The sequence below is a fragment of the Gossypium raimondii genome, unplaced genomic scaffold (genome assembly GCF_025698545.1).
Source record: "Gossypium raimondii isolate GPD5lz unplaced genomic scaffold, ASM2569854v1 Contig00259, whole genome shotgun sequence".
Classification (NCBI taxonomy): Eukaryota; Viridiplantae; Streptophyta; class Magnoliopsida; order Malvales; family Malvaceae; genus Gossypium; species Gossypium raimondii.
In genome coordinates, this window is record NW_026291359.1 from 44,138 (window position 1) to 68,616 (window position 24,479).

The 24,479-nt window shown below is 32.0% G+C and overlaps 4 protein-coding genes and 1 pseudogene across 4 annotated transcripts; 4 read left to right on the plus strand and 1 right to left on the minus strand.

The window, feature by feature from the left end:
• Positions 1–3,409, plus strand: LOC105761231 (G-type lectin S-receptor-like serine/threonine-protein kinase At4g27290). The gene is made up of 7 exons (XM_012578980.2): positions 1–1,363; positions 1,526–1,645; positions 1,726–1,871; positions 1,997–2,207; positions 2,315–2,552; positions 2,641–2,791; positions 2,874–3,409. The coding sequence occupies exons 1-7, from the start codon at positions 4–6 to the stop codon at positions 3,180–3,182; spliced, it is 2,535 nt and encodes an 844-aa protein (XP_012434434.2). The 5' UTR covers positions 1–3; the 3' UTR covers positions 3,183–3,409.
• Positions 3,362–4,116, minus strand: LOC128037435 (G-type lectin S-receptor-like serine/threonine-protein kinase At4g27290). The gene is made up of 2 exons (XM_052627342.1): positions 4,069–4,116; positions 3,362–3,952 (listed from the first exon to the last, which is right to left on the minus strand). The coding sequence occupies exons 1-2, from the start codon at positions 4,114–4,116 to the stop codon at positions 3,362–3,364; spliced, it is 639 nt and encodes a 212-aa protein (XP_052483302.1).
• Positions 4,117–6,103: 1,987 nt separating this feature from the next.
• Positions 6,104–9,362, plus strand: LOC105761226 (probable disease resistance protein At4g27220; annotated as a pseudogene).
• An 85-nt stretch (positions 9,363–9,447) lies between these two features.
• On the plus strand, positions 9,448–11,577 carry LOC105761227 (multiple organellar RNA editing factor 9, chloroplastic). Its single transcript, XM_012578976.2, has 5 exons — positions 9,448–9,837; positions 10,492–10,589; positions 10,681–10,746; positions 10,852–11,028; positions 11,244–11,577. The coding sequence occupies exons 1-4, from the start codon at positions 9,497–9,499 to the stop codon at positions 11,022–11,024; spliced, it is 678 nt and encodes a 225-aa protein (XP_012434430.1). The 5' UTR covers positions 9,448–9,496; the 3' UTR covers positions 11,025–11,028; positions 11,244–11,577.
• Positions 11,578–18,545: 6,968 nt separating this feature from the next.
• LOC105761225 (uncharacterized) lies at positions 18,546–19,752 on the plus strand. Its single transcript, XM_012578975.2, has 2 exons — positions 18,546–19,165; positions 19,545–19,752. Exons 1-2 carry the CDS (start codon positions 18,667–18,669, stop codon positions 19,595–19,597), a joined length of 552 nt encoding a protein of 183 aa, XP_012434429.1. The 5' UTR covers positions 18,546–18,666; the 3' UTR covers positions 19,598–19,752.
• The last annotated feature ends 4,727 nt before the right edge of the window (positions 19,753–24,479 follow it).

Here is a 24,479-nt window from a genome sequence, read left to right on the forward strand (position 1 = left end):
TCTATGCTTCAACTTCTAAAGTCAATTGTAGCCTTTTTCTACACGCCAATCAATTGCAATATATGTAGGCTAGTAGAGAGAACCTGTTTAGGAGAACACTGGAGTTTTAACATGGAGACGGCTCCTGTATTCACTTTGATCTGCTTTGTAGTACTAGTTTTTTCACACTTGGAATTGTCAGAGGAAGCAGATGTTTTAGGTGTAGAAGGATCTATTAGTGATGGTGAGACACTGATTTCATCATTAGAAACCTTTGAACTAGGCTTCTTCTCACCAGGAAAATCAAGAAACAGGTACTTGGGAATATGGTACAAGAACAGCCCTGGAGCAGTTGTTTGGGTTGCAAACGGGAACAACCCCATTGCTGAACGGAAAGGGGTTTTAACTTTAAGTGAAACTGGAAATCTTGTCCTTTTCAACCAGACAAATAGTGTTATCTGGTCATCCAATGTGTCTGGGACAGTACAAGATCCTGTGGCACGGCTCTTAGATACTGGAAACCTTGTTCTCAAGGACAACAAAAGCATGCCAGAAAGCTATTTGTGGCAAAGCTTTGATCACCCATCAGACACACTCTTGCCAGGCATGAAAATTGGATGGAACTTAAAGACAGGTGAGGAAAGATATTTAACATCATGGAAAAGCGCCGATGATCCATCTCCCGGAAACTTAACTTACAGGCTTGACAAAAATGGGTTGCCTCAGTTATTCATTGATAGAGGATCGGTGAAAATATACCGTACAGGACCATGGAATGGAATTGGGTTTGGAGCCGTTCCTGCAGTTCAAAATTTAGTCTTCAAACCAATTGTCATCTCTAATGAGAATGAGGTATATCATACTTATGAAGCTGCCAGTGAGGCGATTACCATGCGATTATGGTTGAACCAGTCTGGTTATGTACAGCGTCTTATATTGAACCAGCGAAGCAGTTGGGATGTTTTATACTCAGCTCCATTTGATAAATGTGGGAGCTATGGATCCTGTGGTGTTAACAGTATATGCAGCAGTAGGAGAGCAGATGCTTGTGAGTGTATAAAAGGGTTCATATCAAAATCACAAGAGTCTAAGAACTGTGTAAGAGAATCATCACTGGACTGTCAGAAGGGAGAAGGCTTTACAAGGCTTGTCGGGGTTAAAGTGCCGGATTTGTTGAAATTTCAGTTGAATGAGAGCTTGAACCCTACCAGATGTGAGGCTGAATGCTTGAAGGACTGCTCTTGTACAGCTTATGCTAATATGAATGTAAGTGAGGGCCGCACGGGCTGTTTGATGTGGTTTGGTGACCTCTTTGATATTACTGAAGTTGCAGACATGTACCGAGGAGAAGATGTCTTTGTAAGACTCTCAGCTTCAGGTCTAGGTATGCACACTTGCTATGCGTGTTATGCATTTTTTCTGGAAGAACTCATGTTTGACAGATATTTGGAATAGAGTAATTCAATATCTTGTCTATATTCATCATAATTGTTTTTCAAAACAAATGCATGGTTAATAACTATTTTCTTAACACTGTCTTTTCTAGGATTAACCAATGAGTCAAAGAAAAAGAACAGAGTGGCTATCATACTCGTGTCAATCATTTCAAGTGCAATTGTTTTGGGCCTAATATCCTTCATAATTTGGAAGAAATCAAAGAAAAGAGGTAAGGACACTCATCCAAGCTTGCTCATTTTCTTCAAACAGATTTCTGGTATTTAAGAGATATAACACATTGAATTACAGATGTAGTGCTTAATTCAACAAGAATGGAAGGTGAGGAAGATGAAAGAGAAGTTCCCTTGTTCGCCTTCTCTACCATAGAAATTGCCACCAAATATTTCTCTTTTGGCAATGTAATTGGAGAGGGTGGCTTTGGTCCTGTTTACAAGGTAACCAGATATGGTATATGTTACGTTACCACAATTTGACTATGGCAGCATTCGTTTGTCATGATGCAACTGAAAACATGTCCATGTCTGCAATTATTATACCAATCTTGTTCGACATTATGCAGGGCAATCTCCCAACAGGACAGGAAATAGCAGTAAAGAGGCTGTCAAAAGATTCATGCCAGGGTGTGGAGCAATTCAGGAATGAAGTAGTTTTGATAGCCAAACTTCAGCATAGGAATCTTGTTGGACTGCTTGGTTGTTGCATTCAAGGAGATGAAAGGATGTTAATCTATGAGTTTATGCCCAACAAAAGCTTGGATTACTTCATCTTTGGTTTGATATTTTCATCCATTTATCAGTTTGAATTAATAGATTATTCTTTACTATAATATCAATATTCAAGACATCATTTTGAGATTCACAAGGCATTATTTGTGCAGATCATAAAAGTAGAGCACTTTTATCATGGAAAAACAGGGTTGATATTGTTCTAGGAATAGCAAGAGGGCTACTCTATCTCCACCAAGACTCTAAACTTCAAATTATTCATAGGGATCTCAAAGCAAGCAATATTTTACTAGACAGCAACTTGATCCCTAAAATTTCAGATTTTGGGTTAGCAAGAATTTTTGGTGGTAATGATGAGGAAACAAAAACAACTAGAGTTGTTGGAACATTGTAAGCTACCATTACTGATCTATTAGTTAACTCAGGCCTCATTTATATAGAAAAAAGACTTCATTTCATACAAAACGCTTTAATGCAGTGGTTACATGGCTCCTGAGTATGTGAATGATGGAACATTTTCAGCCAAATCCGATGTTTTCAGCTTCGGTGTGCTTTTGCTAGAGATAATAAGTGGTAAAAAGAATAAAGGGTACAATCATCCCGATCATCAACACAATCTTCTAGGCCACGTAAGTCATAACAATGGAATCTCTTTTCGATTTAAATTATGGTCGCAGATGTATGTTCAGTCATGTACCATTTTCTTTGTAGGCCTGGTTGCTTTGGAATGAAGACAGAGGTTTGGAAGTGATGGACAGAATCCTAGAAGAAACATGTGTTAGGTCTGAAGTGCTTCGGTTTATCCATGTTGGTTTATTGTGTGTTCAAGAATGCCCAGAAGACAGGCCACCAATGTCATCTGTTCTTCTCAAACTCACAAATGAAGAAGCAACTTTGCCTCAACCTAAACGACCTGGTTTCTTCATACAAAGGGAACCCTTCAACAATTTTAGTGCTATCAAAATGGATACAGCATTTACCGGAAAAGAACTTACCATATCCATGCTTCAAGGTAGATAGAACTTTCCTGCTATGGTGGATTTATGTTTGAACATTTTCAAAAGTAAAATAATGTAATTTGCATGTTCTAGGTGAAAGAGTTGTGTCTCTTAATTACGTATATGATCAGTTCTAAACACACATACAATCGTGTAATGAATTGACCGGTTCAAATTCATACATTGAAATGAATTTGTCAATTACCTTGCCTCTGAATCATAAGCATTACAAGAGCAGTTGTTTTTGTACATGTACTTGCACTCTTCAAGGTTCAAACTGTAACTAAACCAGGATCGTCGAGAATCCGGTAATTTCACCTTGGAGTACTTTAGAAATCCATCATTAGAACAGATTAATGGAGTGTTTCCAACACATCCACTTGACCAAAGTTTTCTAACCCATGGGTTTGGAGATTTTGGCTGAAATCCTTTCAAACAACTGCATACAGGGTAGTAAGTAAAGGTGAAGATACCATATGGACCACAAAGTACATAATTGTCACAGTTATCCATTTGTACCACTGCATAAGCTTCCCAACTTTGTTTTCTGTCAATCCAAACAAGGTGCCAAAGTTCATTATCAGTAAACACAATCCTTGAAGGAATTGAGCTATTAAGAAGCTTGGAGCTGTAATATATCTCCCTTTTGTTCAACACGAATCTAAATGTGTATATACCATTCGGTTTTAAACAAGTTATGCCGCTGAACTGCACACCGTTCCAAGGAGCAAGGTGGTATCGAATGGTTGAGCCTTCTTTGGTAATGATCTCTGGGAATCCATCAAGTTGCAGCTCAAATATGAAATTGCCATGAGAAGGGTCATTAGGGGTTTTTCAGGATGACAGATATCGGTTAAGTACGGTTCTTAAGTCCCTTCCGAGCTTCATTTCTGGCAGGAATGTATCACCTGGATAATCAAAGCTCTGCCATAAGAAGTTCCCAGGATTCTATTCATTTTTCTTTCACAACAAGATTCCCTGAATCCAGAAGCTGGGCAACTGGACTATGAACACCATGTGTGGATGAGTTTGAAGACCGGACAATGGTACATTCATGGTCTGTAAGGACTAGGATCCCTTGATTGGCAACTTGTAGAACACCTGATGTATCGTTGAGGGGCAAATTCAGGTAACATAGAACTAATAAAACTATTATTTCTTTCCCTTAATTTCAAAACAGAAAAAAACTATTTGTTTCCCTTCACATTGGGTTTCAGCTTTGCTTGTCATGCTCAAGAAACAAAGCTATGTTGCTGCGACTATTCATTTTTCTTAGAAGTATGTTTGTCCGGAACCTATGTCCAACAGAGTTATTCAGATATGATCCTTCAAGAATTCTCTAAAAATATTCATGTTGACACATACTCATATTCAACACTCACATTCAAATCCAAGTAACATAAAAGTAAAATACGGTTATCCTTGACTGCCAAAGAAAATGAGCAACAATCAAAAGACATTAGCCCCCCAAACAGCAAATGTAACAACATGGCAATCATCTAGCCTTTACTTTTGTGATGGTGCAAACATTAGATGAAATAGGTTTGCTATGTCTTGGCGAGTTACCAGGTTCAATCAGATCCCTTTCAATGAAAAAAACAGGTTTTTTTAGGACGAGGCAATGGGCCTTGAGTTTCCAACATCACTTTTTAGACAATGTTTGGTATGTCTTGAGTTCTCAACAGGTTATTCTTGTATCTAAGGGGCTGCCCAGGTCCAGATTTATTGGTTTTTGAATTTGACAATTAAATTTATTTTAATAATTAAACTTAAAAAATATATTTAAAAATTTGATGATGTGGTATAATTTTAATACCGCATCATCACCTATAAAAAAAAGTGAATTTGCCGACATGGTATAATTTTAAGTGTCGCACCACCAAACTTTGATATTTTTTTCAGGTGTAAAAACTAAAATGGAAGTTCGTGTACCAAAGTGCTAAAAAATGTACATGTACCATAGTGAATCTAATCGCCAAGTTCAGAGGAAAAAATTACATTAACCCCATTTTTTACAAGAGATTATAATATAAATAGTGAAATAAATTACAGATATGATAATTTTAGACCCGTTGAATCTATCGCTTAAAATTAATTACATAAACCACAAATTTAAGCTAAAGTTATTCATGTATCGAACCACAATCGAGGTTCAAAAAAACCTCAAGCCTAGATCTATTTTGGGCCAACTTGGCCCATAAACTTGTTTAATTGTTCAATTTAATATTTTTCATATATTTAAATTAAATTTAAACCCGTATGAAACATGAAAATATTTATCTAAGTTCAACCTATGTTGAGCTCAACGAACTACCTAACCCTTAGACAACTCTCTCCATATATATTTTTCTATATATATATATTTTTTTCTAGATGTTTTTATATTTTTTTAGTATTTGGAATTCTTTTTTCTTCTACTTAAAGACAAGAAAAAGCAAAATGTATTCAAGGAATAGAGGTATTAATGGGCCTGGTCAAGCTCGGACTTTTAATGTTCAAGCTTGAGTCTAATATATATTTTAAACAGGTTTAATATTTTACTCAATTCTATTTTTTGGGTCTAAAATTTTTGTTCAAATTTTTTTAAATTTCGAACCAATCTTTAGAATTGGAGGGATAAACTAAGCCATTAACAATTCTATCAAAAAACCATAATAGAAGGTATGGGCAAAATTCAAAGTTCTCCTTCGAAATGTGTAGAAGAAAAACATCTATGTCCATCACTTGTGTTGTTGAAGCCTAAGATCCTGTTATTATGTGCTGTCAAAAACCATAACATTCAAATCTATAAAATATTTGTTGACTTTTAAAGTATGAAATATTTGTTTATTGTTTAGATTCCTGAACTACTTATTTTATCTTATGTAGATGCCATATCATATGAAAAATAATAATAATATACAAGCTGGATGGTGCCTTGAACTTACTCTCTAGTTTCGTTTACTTTGAAACAACAACATAATTGACTTTGATCTCTTTCATGGTTGTTTTCATTCATAATAATCATTCTCAGATTTGCCTTCATTAATTCCCAGATTCAACCAAGTTCTTCAGAAATATCAGAGCTTACTGCAATAATCCACCAGGTAAAAACTATCTAAAACTCTGCATATATATGATAGTTTCATGTCATCTTTAATCCTCAGTCATGGCATAGTTTCATATCATTCTGAATGATCATGAAAGTTTGTATCTTTTGATTCAACAAATTATATAGTTTGCATTACAGGCAGTGATTAATTCTATACATGGAGCTAATAGGAACAGCAATTGGATTCATGAAGTGTTTAGGGGTTCCTACATGCAGATACTTGGATAATTACCGAAAACTTGAAGAAAAAATGAATGATCTAAGATTGAGATTGGATGACTTGAATGTTCGAAAGCAAGATATAGAATCGGAAAACGAATCGGAGATCCGTGGCGGGAAAATGGTCAAGAAAGAAGTAGAGAAATGGCTAGACAATGTAGAGAAAATGAATGCCGAAATCGAGAAGATCGAACAGAAGCTGGTCGTTGTTTCTTGCTTCTCGCGTGCTCGATTAGGCAAACTTGTTCGGAAGAAGATCGAAGAAGTGAAGGAAATTCATCGACAAGGCTGTTTTTCAGATGGTTTGGCGGTTGATAGGCCACCAGCCAAAGGAGTGACATTGTTAACATCAGATTTAGAAGGTGAAACTAATGTAAACAATCAAATATGGCAGCTCTTGATGGATGATGATCAAGTTAGAATGATTGGAGTTTGCGGGATGGGCGGTATCGGGAAAACTACGATCATGAAGCATATCAACAATCAATTGTTGAAGGAAGATCAATTTCGTAAAGTCATTTGGGTTACTGTATCGAAAGAAATGAATGTTTCCAAAATACAAGAAGACATTGCTCGTTGTCTCAAGCATTCTCTTCCGGAAGACGAACTCGAACGGGCAACAACATTGAACCATGCTTTGGAAAGAACAAGTTATGTGTTGATCTTAGATGATGTTTGGGAATGGTTTTCTTTATCGAAAATCGGAATCCCTGATCCGAAACCTGATGAGCAGAGGAAAGTGAAAGTAGTGCTTACTAGCAGATCAAAAGAAGTGTGCATATCTATGGGGTGCAAGGTGGTCCAAGTGAAACCTCTTTCAAAACAAGAGTCCATGAATTTATTCTTAAACCATGTTGAGCTTGGGCATAGTGTTGTACAAGATCCAGAGTTGAAAAAAATTGTGAACTCCATTGTTAAGAAATGTGGAGGTTTACCACTTGCCATTGTTACAATAGCTGGTAGCATGAAAGGGGTATATGATATCCATGAGTGGAGGAATGCACTAAATGAGTTATGTCAACATGTGAAAAGTGTGAAACAATGGGATAATGAAGTTTTCAAGTGCTTGATGTTTAGTTATAACCGTTTGGCTGATTCAGAAATCCAGAATTGTTTCGTATATTGCTCATTGTATCCTGAAGATTTCCCGATTAAAAGAAGGGAGTTGATCGAGAAATGGATCGATGAGGGGTTCATTAATGGAAATACTAGGCAGGCAATGTATGACAGAGGCCATAGTATTCTAAACAAGCTCGAAAACAATAGCCTGTTGGAGCGGACTCGAAGTTTAGGCTATGAGTTAAGTGTTAAGATGCACGACGTCATAAGGGACATGGCATTGTTGATCAAAGACCATTCTCGATTCTATGTGAAAGCTGGCTTGCAGTTGAAGGAACTACCAGATGAACGCGAATGGGCGACAGGGACTTTTGACAAGGTTTCCTTGATGAATAATTCAATATTAGAAATCCCTTCTCACATTTCACCTAAATGTCATAATCTATCAACCTTGTTATTGCAACAACGTAATCTGGTATTCAGAAGGGTTCTAGAAACTGGTTTCAAAACGATTCCGGGAACTTTCTTTGAGCACATGAATGGACTAAAGGTTCTTGATCTTTCCTATACCAACATCACGAATCTGCCCGATTCCATTTCTAACCTGGGAAATCTTAATTCCCTGGTACTCCGATGTTGTTACAAGTTAAGACATCTGCCTTCTTTAGCAGGGCTTAAAGCACTGAAAAAGTTGGATCTTTATAACACAACCATTGATAAGATCCCTCCTCAAATGGAAACGTTAGAAAATATAACGTATCTTGCTCTACAAGCAGAGGGTTTAAAGGAGCTACCGACCGGAACTCTACCGATGTTTTCTCGTCTCCAATACCTGGCAACAATGCTACAGCTAAAAGGAGAAGAAGTAGGCAAATTAAGCAAGCTTGAATTTCTTTCATGCATATTTCTTGATATGGAAGAATTCAAGAAATATAATTCTACGAGCGGAACCAAATGGCCTCAAAACTATATTTGCTCTGTGGGATCGTCTTTGTCTAGAAATGGTTCGTTATTTGGGGTGGAAGACAAGTTTGAGAAACCTGAGGAGCATAACACTTTATACTTTGTTAATTGTGATCTAGAAGAAGCAGACTTTGCAATGCTTCCAATGGACCTCAATTATTTTCATGTTGAGAAGTGTGATGATCTCAAATGTTAAGCGACGGAACGTCTTTGTTCCATGGAGTAACACTTTGTCACATTTGGGAGTGTCAAGGGATCGAGTGCGTGATCGATTTGTCGTCATCGCCTTCCTATTCATTCAAGAACATCGAGAGGCTAGTCCTTGGAAAACTATGCAACTTGCTTGAACTTGTAAGAGTAGGACCAACATTTGAATCTCCATGTCCTGTCATCTTTTCTCGTCTTACAATGATTTCCTTGGAAAAATGTTCAAGGATGAAGAAGTTGTTTTCGGTTGAAATGTGGCAAGGCCTCCAAAACTTGGAGGATTTGAGGGTTGAAGATTGCCAAGAAATGGAAAAAATCATAGACGACAATGGAACAAGAAACGGTTCCGAGACTACATCACTTGTTCTCCCAAAACTAAGGGAACTGTCCTTATACAGCTTACCAAGACTGAAAACTATTTGTGGTAATGGTGTGATGATTCCCACAAATTTTCTTCGATATCTTCGAATAACAGAATGTCCTGAACTAAAAAGGATCCCTTTGTTACTTCCCCAGCTTGAAAATGGGGAACCTTCAATTCCTACATTTTTGAAACGAATCTGTGTAAAGCCAAGAGAATGGTGGGAATCCATTGAATGGGATGATCCTAATGCTATGAATGTCGACCTTTCAGCCTTTGTTTCTCATGTTGAATATTTCTAGAATCAATTTTGGACTTTTAGCCCAACTCAGAACTCAAAGTTTTCATTTCTAAGCCCAATAACAAATGCTTAAAATATCGAAACATCCTCAGAAATATCACAATCTAATCTCTTCTTCTCCTTCTGATACTTCCAATGGCGACTTTGTTAAACCCTTCTTCTCTTCTTCTACCTTCAAAACCCTTTCTTCCAACTCGTTTCCAGCTCACTGCACACCCTGTTATCCGAGTGAACTCACTGATTCATCATCTCCCTTCATCGTCGACTAGTCGTCGTCGTGTTATCAAAGCTGCAGCACTGGACAGTGACTATTCATCTAAGAGAAGCAGCAGCAATGAGACCAGGGAAACGATAATGTTACCTGGTTGTGATTATAACCATTGGCTCATTGTTATGGAGTTCCCTAAAGACCCAGCTCCTACAAGAGAACAAATGATTGAGACTTATCTCAACACTCTTGCTACTGTCCTTGGCAGGTGAGACTTTTTTTTCTTCCTGGTTTCATGTTTTAAGTTGAAAAAACTGAAAAATATGAAATTTTGGTTGGCTGTGAAGTAATTAAGAGTTCCTCTTTGGGTTTCATGTTTTATTTTCTGGGTTTGTTTTTTCTTGTTGGGAAATCTCAAATTTGATGAGATTTTTTGTGGGTTTTAAGAGTTCTGTTTTCCCTTTATGTATCTGTTTGTTTCCCAGGAAATGTTTAAATAATGGGGTAGCTAGTTTGTTTCCATTGGTTTTTTATTGAAACATAGAAAGGGAATTCCTTTGTTAATTGTATTAAGGTGAGGGGTTTATTATTATAATAATGTATCTTATTGTTTTAGCTTGAAGATTATGAACAAAGATGGAGCCTTGAATTGAATGAAAGAAATAAGATTGAAGAATGCATTACTCATAAATGTTCTGAATCATCATAATTAGTAGTTGCCACTGAAGTTAGAAAGCATAATGAAGAGGAAAAGAATTTGCAATTCATCTTGTTATAATGAGTTTCAGACAACATTATAACAGTTCCTCCTTAGAAATTAAGGCTACTTATGACAGAATCTTTGTCTTAGGACTGTATGTATATCTAGCAACTGTAATGAAGAAATCTCTTATATGATCTCTTTTTTTTCTCTTTATTACAGCATGGAAGAAGCAAAGAAGAACATGTATGCTTTTAGCACTACAACCTATACAGGTTTCCAGTGTACTGTATCAGAAGAAACCTCCGAAAAGTTCAAGGGTAATGTCTTATGCATATTCAGACATGGTCCATGAACCCTCCAAATACATGGAACATAAGTTTAGTATTATGTTGTTTGTTTTGGATGTAGGATTGCCTGGAGTACTTTGGGTGCTGCCTGATTCCTACATAGATGTCAAAAATAAAGATTATGGAGGTTGGTTGGTCTAGTTAACTTCGGTCATGCAAAGAAAGTTTTGGTTTCACCAGATAGCTAGATTATGGTCATGTAATATAATAAGGTTTTTGTGTAATTTTTTAGGTGATAAATATATCAATGGGGAAATTATACCCTGCAAATACCCTACTTATCAACCAAAGCAAAGAAAAGAATCAAAATCTGTGAACAAAAGATATGAGAGACGAAAAGATGGTCCTCCTGCTGGACAGTTCAGACCAAAGCAATCAGCAAGTCAATCGGAATCATCATCTTGATGAGGTACTTTCGACTCTTCATTTTTCATAAAATATTTGTGTCCAAACATGAATATACCCATATTAGACATATATTCGCATTTCACACTTACATTCGAATCCGTAAAACATTTTTCTATGCTCCTCTTAGTAATGTTGGGTCTTAAAGTCTCATTTTCATCATCAACCTTTCTTTTTTCTTTTGTTGACGGTTCATGTTCATGAATGGATGCTGGACAGGGCAAAGCAGATATCAATGTCATTATGCATGTATGGGGAACTCATTGTTGGAGGGTTACTAAATATTTGTTGTATAAATGCTTGTCTGTTTAGGACTTTGTAGTAGTTTTATTGTCACAGAAATATATTAGTGTTATTCAAAAAAAAACATTGTTATAAGTTCAATGTGTTGTGTTCATTACCTTTGATCTCAAATCGGATTTATCGATGTTGTTAAGGAGTTAGCCTAGGCATTGCGACTTTGATTAAGTTGGTGCAATTATTCGTGAAATTTTAATTTTGATTCAATTGTACATGTTTGAATAAATAAATAAATTTATTTATTTTTATATTAGATTAAGATAATTATTTGTGTATGTAATATATCAGTGAAATTTGTGTTAATTCGATAATATTGTTAGTGATTTGTGAAAATGAAATGAATTTGAGATTTTATGTATAGAATCGCATACAGAATCAAAGTTTATATATGATATTACACATTAAATCAAGTTCATAAATAATTTTAATATTTTTTCTTATTTATTAGTTTGGTTTTTAGGTAATTTAAAGACATTTGATAACATTTTAATACCATTTGTGGAATCTTTGAACTCCATTAACGATGTACAAAAAAATATAGGGTACAGTGTAAAATATTATTATCAAGCACTGAAATTAAGGATAACATAACTTTCTCACTTTTAAAATATATTCATTCAATTATTAGCGTGTTTTGGTTTTAATTACTCACATTTAAAATTTTGTATTTTAGTCACTATCATTAAAAAATTTAATATTTTGATCACTCATATTATTAATGGAGTTTGGTTGTGGCATTTTTTATTGGTATAATAATAAATTTAGTCATCTAATATTTACAGTTTCTATCAATTTAGTCTTAATTCTAAAAATTCAATAAATTTAACCCTCAACTTTATACATTATATTAATTTAGTCTTGGTTGTAAAAATATAAATTTTAAATTTTAAAAACTTTTAAAAATTTATTTAAACTTTCATTTTTCGATAAAAATACATACAAAATTATAAAAATATATATATATCTCATTTTCTAACATGACATTGTTTATTAGTAGAGCTAATTGTTCTCATACTCGGCGGTCTCTTATTAAAGTTTGGAATTCATTTATGGATAACATACGTTGGAGTATTGGAGATGGGCGAACTGTTAATTTTCTTACTGATAATTGGATTCCATGTCTGGGGCCGTTGTGTAATTATGTTAAAACTTCCCCGGTTAATTTGTTAGAGCTTAAAGTTGCAGATTTAGTGGATTCGGATGGTTGGTGGAATTGGAGTTCATTGAGACAGTATTTTGATAAGAAGATCTTGAAGTATATTGAAGCATATCCTCCACCGAATGATGAACTTGGCAAAGATAGATGTGTTTGGAAGAATAGTGCGACTGGTAGATTTTTCTGTTCGAGATGCATATAAGGGTTTTGCTCAGCTGGAAAACTCTACTAATATAGATAATTGGAAGAATGTTTGGAGAAATAATTTGCCCCCGAGAGTCGAGCACTTTATATGGCTGGTTTTGAGACAGGGTTTGTTGACAAATCAGGAGAGGGTGAGGAGGTGAATGTCTGATGATAACAGTTGTCCACTTTGTGGTGGAAGCGAAGAATCTATGGTTCTAATCTTGCGAGATTGTCTCTCTAGTGCAGGTATGTGGTATAAACTAATTCCCTCAGGTTACATATCTCAGTTTTTTTGGGATGAATCTAATAGATAGGATAATTGTTAATCTAGAAAATAATGTTGGTTTACATGTTGGTAGTATAGAGTGGGGTATATACTTTGCTGTTTTATGTTGGTTCTTATGAAAAAATAGGAACAGAGTTATATTTCAACGTGATAGTGTCTATCCTGAAGATATTCTTAGAAGGATTGAAAGTCTTGCTACTAATATTTGTAGTATGATGAGAACCGATAACCTAAAGTCACCCAATCGAAGTATTTATGTAACTTAGAATCCTCCAAAGAAGGGTTGGGTCAAAGTTAACACAGATGGAGTGTTAAATGATAATGGGAACTATTCCACCATAGGTGGTGTCTTACGTGATTGTCATGGTAATTGGATAGTAGAATTGTACCGGTTTGTTGGAAGATGTCCAAGTCTCACAGCTGAATTATGGGCAATATATCATGGTCTACAAGTAGCTCGACATAGAAGTTATTCTAAGGTTATTTTGAAGAGTGACAGCAAGATAGTGATTGATATGCTAAATGCAGATTATGAGGATGTTATGATGGCCTCGCTCATTCGAGGTATTAAAGTAGAGAAAGCAGGCAGTTCTCGATGGTCAAATTTCAACATGTATTTAGAGAAGTTAATATGGTAGCTGATTGTATGGCAAAAACATGTCCTGGGAATGCTTTAGAGTTAGTCATATTTGAGTTATCTTTGAATAATGTTAGGAAGATATTATTAGATGATAAAGCTTGGAAATCTTGTGTAAGAACTAATAGGTCCTAAGGCCACTTATGGTCTTCTTCTTCTATAAAAAAAATGGTAATTTTATAAATAAAAAAATAATTTAAGGGGAAAAAATCTATGAAGAAGACTCAAGCAGGTTTAACTTTTCCCTTTTCTCAACATTGATGACCACCATGTTCAAGTTGAGTTAAAAACTACAACCTGGGGTAGAAAGGGTAAGAATTGATGGTTTTAGGTTGTTTGCCAGAATGAGTTTATTACGTTTGAGGTTATGCTTGAGGGTGAGCATGTTTGGATATATATAGGTGAATATGAGATCTTGGAGACCCACTAGGTGGTCATCTTAGCAGCTCCATTACCTAACTTAGTTTGATGGCATGATATGAAAGATGTGAAAATTGAGGAGTTCGAAGTAAGGGTGTTATTGGTGTTAGTGGTTGTGGCCAAAGATAGTGCCTAGCACTCCACAAATTTGGCTATGACTAAAGAACAAAGCCAAACATATAATAAATAAATTATTATTTATAAAATGAAATTAAAGATGGAAAAGTTTGAATTTGGTTTAAGTCTTGTAGGTTTTTTTTTAATATTTTACTTTATAAAATTATTATTTTAATAAATAAAATTCATGTTAAAAAATGAAAATTGGGTATTTATTATTATTTCATATGCATTTTATAAAATCTTATGTATTTTATCGAAAAATGAAACTGTTATTTTTTTATTTTTAAAAGTTTTTAATTTTAAAATCAATACTAAATTGACATCAAGTGTAAAGGTGGGGTTAAATTTGTTGAATTTTTAGAATTAAGTCCAAATTGATAGAATCTATAAAAATTAGAGGGCTAAATTTATTATTATACCAATAAAAATGGCGCGTTAGCAATCCATTAGTGATTTAACGGATGAATGACCAAAATATCAAATTTTGTTAACGTTAGTGATTAAAATTAAAAAAAAACTAAATATAAGTGATCAAAACAAAAAAAATGCTAATAATTAAGTGACTATTTATATAATTTACCCAAAATATATTGTAACTTTCCTTCTATAACTTGAAAAACTACTTATATATTATAGGACTAAACTTATTATTTTAAATTATTTTAATTATTTTCACCCATATAAAATGAGTAGTGCAATATCCAGTTTTTAAAATTAATTCTAAGTATTTAAAAATAAAAATGAAATCATAAAAAAAAGTCAGAAAATGCTTAATTGAACAGAAGATCCTTAAACTACGTCGTTTGTTTGAGATAGGTACTTGAACTTTTTTGGGTCAAACCAGGTACCTAAACTTTATTCCGTAACCGAAACTGGCCCTTACTATTACAATTTTTTAAAAAAATTGATTGTATTATGGCATACAATTTTTATATCAAATTTTTAATATTTTAAATGTGATTAGCGAATGTATACTTTATGTCAATATACAATAATTTTATTATTATTAAATTTTAATTTTTTACAATCTTTTACAGTTTCTAATGATTTTATAATTTTCTACAATATTTTACAAATTCTAATAATTTTAAAAATTTTATCACTTTTACTATTTAAAAAATCTAAAATATTTTTATTTTGTAAAAATATAATTTTATTTATATTTTATAAATATTTTATATTTATAAAGATTTTTAAAGATATCATTGCAGTATTAACGTGACGATTTATAATTGGTTGAATATCTTAATCAATGTTTTTAACGTCCGAAAGAATGATTCAAGAACGTTCGGTAACTTTAAAGACTGAATTGAAACCAACTAATAATATCTAAAATGAGAAAAATAATTTGCTTCCACTAAAATGTGCAATAAATTTTTATTATTTTACTGCTTATATTATGAGCCAATAGGTTTTCTAATTGATCCAAGAGAAAAGAGATTGGCCTTAGGAACAAAGAGCGTTGGATTCCATGACAGAAAGAAAGAGGTCACGGGTAAAAAATCACGCCTGTGGACCTGCACGGCCCACACGTGGGCCTATAAAATCTGCTTTTACGGTTTTGCTCGGAGCCACTCCTTCCACCACACAGAAATACACCTCGTGACCAACCCACCAAACGGAAAATGCCAAGTTGGCAGTCGCCCATGGTCCACGTGTGTCAAACCGTATGGCTGCCTCACCTTCATTTGGTGCCCTGCTCGTAACGAAATCATTGCCCCCCTCCACAAACTCAGAATTATGTCTGGGTCAGTTCTGGTTACTGTCCCACTCTCCTGTCCCCAAGTGGCCAAAAGGTAAATAAATTAAAACGAAGCCAATACTTTTAAGTTATTACAACAATAATAATGATATTAACAAAATCATTTGATGTATTGATCTAAAAAATAATGGTGAGTTTGGATGGACAGTATATTTTTTTGCGAGTATAAAGATAGCGCAAATATTGTAATAATAATATAACATTAGATAATAATAAAAAAAACTAAATACGCGCATCTTACTACCCACCAAACTTACTCTAAGATTGGTTAAAAGTTTATATTTATAATAGATACAATTATATGAATAAATTTAATGATTAAATTGTTAAAATATATAATTATAAAAAAATTGTACAAAATAGTTTTACGCTATTGTAATCACTCATAATATATATATACAAAATTACAAGTTTTACAATATATATATATATATATATATATATATATAACAAGTTGTAATGTTAGATAACTTTAAAAAAGAAAAAAAGAACATGAGAGACAAATATGACATACATGAATAAATGCATGAAGACTCATAATAAAGATGCAAGAAAAATGTGAAAATCAGAGCTGTGGAGGGTATAATTACATGTTTGACCTTCACTTTCTAATCTGACTACATGAGAGTTGCCGTCTGTATTGAGTTATGGAGTGACAAAAATGACCTTTCCTTGTCTAAACTAACCCTAATTTATGATCACTAGAATTAGGGTTTAAGAATTGGTGATAATAACTTTGCTTTGCCTTGGAGCACCATCCTAATTGCGATGAGATTCGAACAAGAAAGATTGTGATTGATTGATCCTTCCGTCCATATAACAACTTGGTTAGGGACCATTTTCAAATACAGTTTGTTTATAAGGTATAAAAAAAGTTTATTATATTAATTTCATTTTCAAAATTGAGCAAATTGAGTAATTTAATCTCTATTAATTTCAAAAGTGAGCAACTGGGGATAATTGACTATAACTTAATGTTTTCCATAAAATTTACATGATTTTTATTAGTATAATAACAAATTTAGCCTTCAAATTTTACACATTTTATCAATTTTGTAATAATTCAACAAATTTACCTCGCAATATTTGAGTAAATGTTGATTTTGAATTAGATTATTTTTTTAGAATTAAGACCAAAAATATGTAAACATTGAAGGTTAAATTTGTTATTATACCAATCAAAATTATATATAATTGATGAAGATATTAATACGATTAATTATATTTAATTGCTCACTTTTGAAATTAATAGGGTTTAAATTACTTCAATTTTTTTTGAAATGACTAATTTACTCAATTTCAAAATTTAAATTTGTTGACACACGGTATCAACAGAAGTGAAAAAGGGAAGACAAAATGATCTTGAAGAAGGTTGAGAGTATAGGGAGGAAGAAACTTTCCCGGGAAGAAGATAAAGAAGTAGCTTGTCTGGCCTCCTCCCCCAAATGGAATGATTGGGGTTATTTAAATCATGAATATTTCGAGTCGGATAATCCGATTTAGTTATTATATATTTTATTATAACAATTTTTTTAAAAAAAAATTTACCATGAGTTGTGCCTAACCCCACAATTTACCTTTGCATTTGTAGGAATATTAGAGAATGATAAAGCAGTTAAGTAAACATTAATTGTATGGTTTTTTAGTTTAATTAAGATAGAGAAACATGTACGGATGCTATTCAATCTAATATTCCAAATATTTTGTTTTAGTTATTCTATTATTTTCCAACATCCACATGACATATACCAAATTCTATAATTATGGGTATGAAAACAAGTCAAATAATCCAAATAATTTTGGACAACATCATACTCAATGGACCACACCATGTCTCTTATGGTCTTACCACTCCTATATCAACACTATAACTTACTAATATTATATATGTCAACACAACAAATTTTAAACTATGTCACCTTACAACAACCTAACATTCAAATTCATGTTCTCTATTTCCATCCAAATCACATTTCATAAATGCATGTCCCTTTAGTTTTTTCTATTCTATATAATATAAATTGTTAAAATATGTAAAAATTTTAAATAATAATCATTATTTTAATTTTTTAATTTAAGTTTTAAATGTCATATCGATTCAGCGTGAACCAAATTTTAAACACGTATACTTTTCGTATATATAATTTGGACTTGACATGTTGAATAAAATAAATAGTCTTTTAAAATTTTAATGACCACCAAGGGGAATTCAACGGCCGTGAGGATGGTGTTATAAATTAATGTATGTAAAATTTAAATTTGCCCTAAAATGAAAAAAATTATATTTAATCCCTTTCAAAATGATAAAATTATATATCAATCCATGCTAAAATTACACTTTAACCTCTTAAAAATTACAATTCAATTCTGCCTCTGTAAAAAAATCTAGATTCTCCCTAATGACTTCCTTTTTAAACATGTAAAATCTAAATTAACATATAGCAAAAAAAAAAATGAGAAGAGAGACTTAATTGATAGAAGGAGTAGTAGTAAAAGGAGTAAATTAAAATATTCCAAAATTTAAGAAACGCATCGACTGTAATTACCCCTAATAATGATGTCATGTTGTGTTATACCAACGGAGGAGAAAAGAGTCATCTCTCATAATTTTTAAAACAAATTTTGATTAAAATACTCTTTTTTCCACATAATTTTGTTTTCATCCTCTTCTCCCATCTCCTCTAATAAGCTAACACACCCATTTTCCTCCAAACACCTTTCCATTTCCCCCCATCTTTTTTTTCTTTAATTTCCTTTTATCTTTTCCATCTTTCTATGCAAATTCGAATATCATCCATGGCAGTTCCCAGCTGTACCATAAAAACCAGACCCTATTCAACAAAACAACACCTTTATTCCTTCTTCTTCATAATCATATTTTCCTTCCTCTTTTTACCCTCTTCTTTTTCATCCTCTTCTCCTTCAATCCACGATCTTCTCGTTTCCAGAGGGTTACCGGCAGGTTTGCTCCCAAAAGAAGTGAAATCTTATACCCTTTCAGACAATGGAACCCTGGAAGTGTTGTTGGACGAACCCTGCTTGACAAAGTACGAGAATAGGGTGTTCTTCGACAGTGTAGTGAGGGCTAACCTTAGCTATGGAAGCTTGATCGGGGTTGTCGGGTTAAGCCAAGAAGAACTGTTCCTCTGGTTGCCTGTTAAAGACATCATCGTTAATGACCCGACATCTGGTCTCATCTTGTTTGACATAGGACTTGCTCACAAACAGCTTTCGTTGTCTCTTTTCGAAGACCCTCCTCTGTGTAAACCTCAAGGTATATATCAATGTCTTCCTTGTTCATTTTCCATTTTTTCATCATTTAAGCTACAGTATGAAATCAAATAAAATTAAATTTTCTAACAACATAATTTATTTGGAGAATTAAAAACAGTTTTGTATTTTTAATGTTTCCAGTTACATTCATTCAGTGAGTCAGTGGGTTCTGTTTTCTTTCTTTGTCAGTTCCTTTTCTTTCTTTTTTTTTGTCTATTTTTTCCAGTTAAAAATAGAATTTTTTATAATATAAATACAAAATAACTTCATTGTTTATATTTAAAAAATATTAATTTAAATACATAGAAAAATAAGCATTTTTTTCTTTTGTTTACTTTTTTTATTTGAAGGACTAATAAATAAATATTGTTTTTTGTCAGGAATATTGAAGAATAATGTGAGGAAGGAGAAAGGATTTGAGGGTATTAGATAGGAAAAAGAGATTCCAATGCTAGTGTCAACTTTTGTTTTTGTGTTTTCTTTTTACTAATTGTATACTAAAATATAAGTAATTTTAGGAGTTGTAATTAAAGAAGTGACTTGTTGGAATCTAATTTCCTAATCAAATTAGAAGGTTTATTTGTTAAATTTTCCCTTTTAATCCATTTAAGATTACAACCAAAGCAATGAATCAATTCTTAGTTATCTCTCCACTACAATAATTGATCATTTTCAAGTTTATTTAAGAAAAACAAATTAATCTCCTCTTATTTATATTTTTTCTTTATTCTTATTTTCAATTTTCTCCCAAATATTGAAAGAACCAAATTACCTAAAATATTTTAATTTTATGATGAAATTTGGTCAGAAAATTTAGAATAAAAGGACAATTTTTTAAAGTTTTTAACTAAAAAGAATTAAACCCAAAGGTAGATGTGAATCATTTTGCGATTATAATTAAAATTTCTCATCTAATAAAAATATCATTATTGCTATTATTTTTGAACTTGTGAAATTGCTTTAACCACTGCAAATATTTAAAAAAAAGAAAAAGAAAAGAAGAAAGCCTTTTTCAAGGCGAAATTTGTGTTGTTGGTTCATATACCTATAAAACACTTCTCTTGCTTGGATTTTATTACGATATAATTAATATATGCTACAAATAATATATTTGCTCAATTATAAACAACTAATACTACTTTAGCTATGTAAACTATCAAAATAATCACTTATATTTAAAATGTTACGTTTTAGTCGTATTGTAATATTTTAGTCAGTGAACCGTTAGCTGTCTTTAACAATGTATGTGATGGTGATGTAGTAAATTAAATCATCATTTTAAATAAAAATTTTAGATTAATTTATACAATTGGTCCCTTTATTTTTCGTTTTGGACTAATTTTAAGAATTGTAAGTATCAATATATGAGTTTTCCTCTTACTTTAAGAAAACAAAATAACATTAAAAAATGTGTCGGAATATCGAGATATACAAATAAACAATCCAATATGAATAGTATTAAAAGAAAAATACAAAATTGACTAATAAAAATAGGGTTATGGATCAAGGTTATAATTTTACGCGGGAAAGGTGGGTCCAATGTCCTAATGTTATAGTATCGTTAAAAGAATAAGTGTAGGGTAGATGATTGTGATCCACTTTTTTTTTTTTTTTTTTATTGATGCACTTGGATTTTTCCATTCTCTTTGGCATTATCACGAAGTCTTTGCATGCCTCTTGGGATCCCCCCTTTTTAATTTTATCCTCTTTTTCGATTTAATATTACACCTTTTCTTTGTGGGGCATTTCCCTTTATTATTTTAAATTCCTCTTCAACCCTAAATTATTGCTCTAAATTTATTGTGTAATAGATATTTTCGGTTAATTTGTGTACATATGAAGTTTATTTTAATTGGATAAATAGGTCGCTTTTTCAAGATTTAAGGATAAGAGCGAATTTAGGGGCTTGGTAGGGGTCTCGCCTCCTAAAATAAAAAATTTTTCATCTAAGTTATTTAAGATTTTTAAAATTTAAAATTAGTAAATGTAAAATTACACATTGGCCTTCCTAAAAATATAAAAATTTGATTTAATCATTTAAAAATTATAAATATATAAGCTATTAAAATTATGAAATTATACTTTTACCATCGTAAAAAATTATAATTTAATTTCGGCCCTCCAAGAAAATTTTCTAGCTTCGCCCTTATTTAGGGAAATAGACCGATTTTAGAGAGACCATGTGAAAGCGCGTTTAGCTGAATGAGCTTTCGCTAACATGTCAAGAAAGCGAGCCTAGTTGGAAGCGTTTTCTGAAAAGCTTTTCTAACAACTATATAGAAAGCTCCCCCAGTTGGATGAGCTTTCCTACCAACTGTACAGAAAGCGTGCTCAGCTAGTCATGCTTTTCATACTCTCTCTCCAAAATTAGCCTATTTTCCTAAATCTTCAAAAAAAAAAGACCTATTTGACCAATTAAAAAAACATATATGACTAATTTAGCCGATATTTCCCCTTTATTTTTTAATCTTGCGATATTTATAATATTAAAAAAAGAAAAGGAAGCACGAATTTAACTTAAAAGTCAAGTCCAAGTTTGGGCTTATTCGAGATAAAAATTATGTTGTAGGGCGCTTTTCCTTGTTAATTTCAAACTCTATCATTTTTGCTCCAATTTTATTAAAAATATTAAATCAAATTTGGATTTTTTACATTAAGCATAGATGTCTAGTTTATATATTCCAAATGTTGTCAATATTTATTAATTATTAATAAAGAAGTATAATGACTTTTTTACTCTCTAATTTTATAAAAATATTTTAATTTTTCATTTATATTTTCGTCTCTTTTAATTTTTAAACTTGTATTTTTGTCAAATCATCAAAAATAGATATGTCATATATGTGGATTGTCATGTGCATGCCACACTAGTCATTAATTAATTTTTAAAATTAAAATATTTTAAAAATAAAGATATTTTTAGTAATTTTAAAATTTTAAAAATTAATTAATTACTGATATGACGATTACATTATCTTTTCTATCTATTTAGGGTGTTTTGACAAATAATATAACTTTAAAGGCTAAAAAATTTTAAAAAATAATAAGTAAAAATACAATTTTTATATAAAATTAAGGGACGAAATAGATTATTGTTCCTAATAAAAAAGGTGCGGTAGTACCCCACCAAAAATTTGATTTCCATAAAAGCCACAACAAAATCCACATCCAACGAAGCTTAAGAGTATGAATGTCAGTAAAGACATAACTTTCCCCAACTAATCACCATTAATTAAACTAAGCCAACTACTAAATTTAGAAACTATTCTACCAACCTAATTGTCAAAAGCTAGACACTTAAAATAAAAAAGTTTGCAATTTAAGTACCTACATTATATAGTTTAGTCATTTTAGTCACTTTTGTTAAAATCATAAACTAAGTTAATGTGTCAATTAAAAAAATCGATATAATAACAAATTTAGCCCTCAACTTTTATTTATTTTATCAATTTATTCATAATTTTTAAAAATCAACCTCAAATTTCACAAATATTCTCAATTTAATCCTAATTCTAGAATCCCACCCAATTATAACAAGTGAAGGTCTAAAGAGCAGTAATCAAGTGAAGTTGTGTTTTTGCAGCAATGAATGGCCTTTCAACTTTTAACCTTACATCTTGAAGCTGGAAGCTGGAAGCTGGTCAGCGGGTGTGCACCCATAGGATAAAGTTCTTTTTGATTTGGGTAACAGAAAGAGGTGAGCTCGGGTTAATTCTTTTAAATTATGACTAAATCGATACAATAGGTAAAAGGTTGAGGGTTAAATTTATTATTATACCAATTTTTTTAACTGCGTCGTCAATTTGCCATTTATGATTTTAACAAAAGTGATATAGCGTGAGTACTTAAATTGTAAACTTTTAATTCTAAATTCATAAAATAAAATTTTTTAATAATGGAATGACTATCCCTTTACTTGTCTTCTTTTTTCATGTCTTCATTCTCAAGAAGGGAATCTCTGGTGTTGGTTCTTCCTTGGGTGGGTTGGTTTGTCGTTTCATATGGATGAACATGTGAAACGGTTAGGTTTCTAATTATTTTTTAAACTACTTGCATTAAAAAGAAAAAGATTCATTGGGTTGGGGGAATTTTACAAGAAAAGTTTCTCTTTATTTTAATTATTTTTAAAATACTATCTTATTAAATGTTAAATAAAATATTTTTGTGGGTGGTTTGGTGCTGAACCATTCAAAATGGCATCAATTTGATGGGATTTTCATTGTAATATAGGTAGCACATATGGATTAATTTTGTTACTGAAAATGGAGATGTAATTTTTAAAGCTTTATATTGAAATATAGAATCAATTTATGACCCCACTTCATTGTTGATATCTAACCTACTCAACTTTCATTTTATCTCATTTCTATCATCTCTATATATGACTCCACTATGCTATTTCCCAATGTAGATGATAATAATTATATAGGATATTTATTAAAATTGAATAAAAATTAAATATTATTTGAGGGGAGACAATAGATTCGAAGACGATATGGAATTAAAACAATAGATTTCGAGGTGCTAGAGAATAATTTATCCTTACACAAAGTTGTTAAGATAAAGGCTCTCCCAGGATATAACAAAACTTTTTCATTTCTTTTTATTTGCAAAATCGAGGAATTCTCTAACTCTTACTCTGATTTCTGAAATTGGATTGATTGTAATAATAATATTTTGAGCACCATAATCATCTATTTATATGCACTTAATGAACACCATTGAAGAACTACAACCATCCGTATTGGACATATTTCTTCTAAGAAATATGTAATATGGAAATCAAATGTATCCATTAGATGAATGAATCATCACTTTCTAATCCAAATAAGTGCTCATGAATCACACTAAATGATCTATTAAATAATATCTAATGAATTTAGAATCTATAATTTCCAACAACTTTGATTGAAATGGTAAAATTAAGGAGTGTACTTTTAGTATTTTAAATTCGATTCACATCGCAAGTAGACTATGCATCAACAAAAGTTATACCATGCATCAAACATGTTAAGCTCCATCAATGGTTCAAACATAACAAAATTGTACACCAAGCAACAAGTTGTCCGTTTCCCTGCATTAAACAAATACATTAAAGCATTACTCGTACTAGAGAACAATTGCTTCAGTAAAAAAAAAAAAAAAAAACTATGTATACTATAATGACAACATTTTATACAATTAATATTATACTATAAAGCCTTGTCCTCTATCTATCATAAATACAATTGATTTTTCGCTCCCATACATGGAATTAAATAAGAACATACCATTATGTTCATTCACCTCATTATCAGCTGTATCAACTTCCTTAT

What these genes read in the sequence shown, in the direction of transcription:
- LOC105761227 (XM_012578976.2), top strand. Translation starts at nt 9,497, where the DNA reads ATGGCGACTTTGTTAAACCCTTCTTCTCTTCTTCTACCTTCAAAACCC. An exon ending in CTTGCTACTGTCCTTGGCAG is followed by an intron (nt 9,838 to 10,491) that starts GTGAGACTTTTT and finishes TCTTTATTACAG; the next exon opens with CATGGAAGAAGCAAAGAAGA. An exon ending in AACCTCCGAAAAGTTCAAGG is followed by an intron (nt 10,590 to 10,680) that starts GTAATGTCTTAT and finishes TTTTGGATGTAG; the next exon opens with GATTGCCTGGAGTACTTTGG.
- LOC105761225 (XM_012578975.2), top strand. Translation starts at nt 18,667, where the DNA reads ATGCAAATTCGAATATCATCCATGGCAGTTCCCAGCTGTACCATAAAA. An exon ending in TCCTCTGTGTAAACCTCAAG is followed by an intron (nt 19,166 to 19,544) that starts GTATATATCAAT and finishes GTTTTTTGTCAG; the next exon opens with GAATATTGAAGAATAATGTG.
- LOC128037435 (XM_052627342.1), bottom strand. Translation starts at nt 4,116, where the DNA reads ATGAATAGAATCCTGGGAACTTCTTATGGCAGAGCTTTGATTATCCAG. An exon ending in GCAGAGCTTTGATTATCCAG is followed by an intron (nt 3,953 to 4,068) that starts GTGATACATTCC and finishes TTCATATTTGAG; the next exon opens with CTGCAACTTGATGGATTCCC.
- LOC105761231 (XM_012578980.2), top strand. Translation starts at nt 4, where the DNA reads ATGCTTCAACTTCTAAAGTCAATTGTAGCCTTTTTCTACACGCCAATC. An exon ending in ACTCTCAGCTTCAGGTCTAG is followed by an intron (nt 1,364 to 1,525) that starts GTATGCACACTT and finishes TGTCTTTTCTAG; the next exon opens with GATTAACCAATGAGTCAAAG. An exon ending in AACACAATCTTCTAGGCCAC is followed by an intron (nt 2,792 to 2,873) that starts GTAAGTCATAAC and finishes TTTTCTTTGTAG; the next exon opens with GCCTGGTTGCTTTGGAATGA.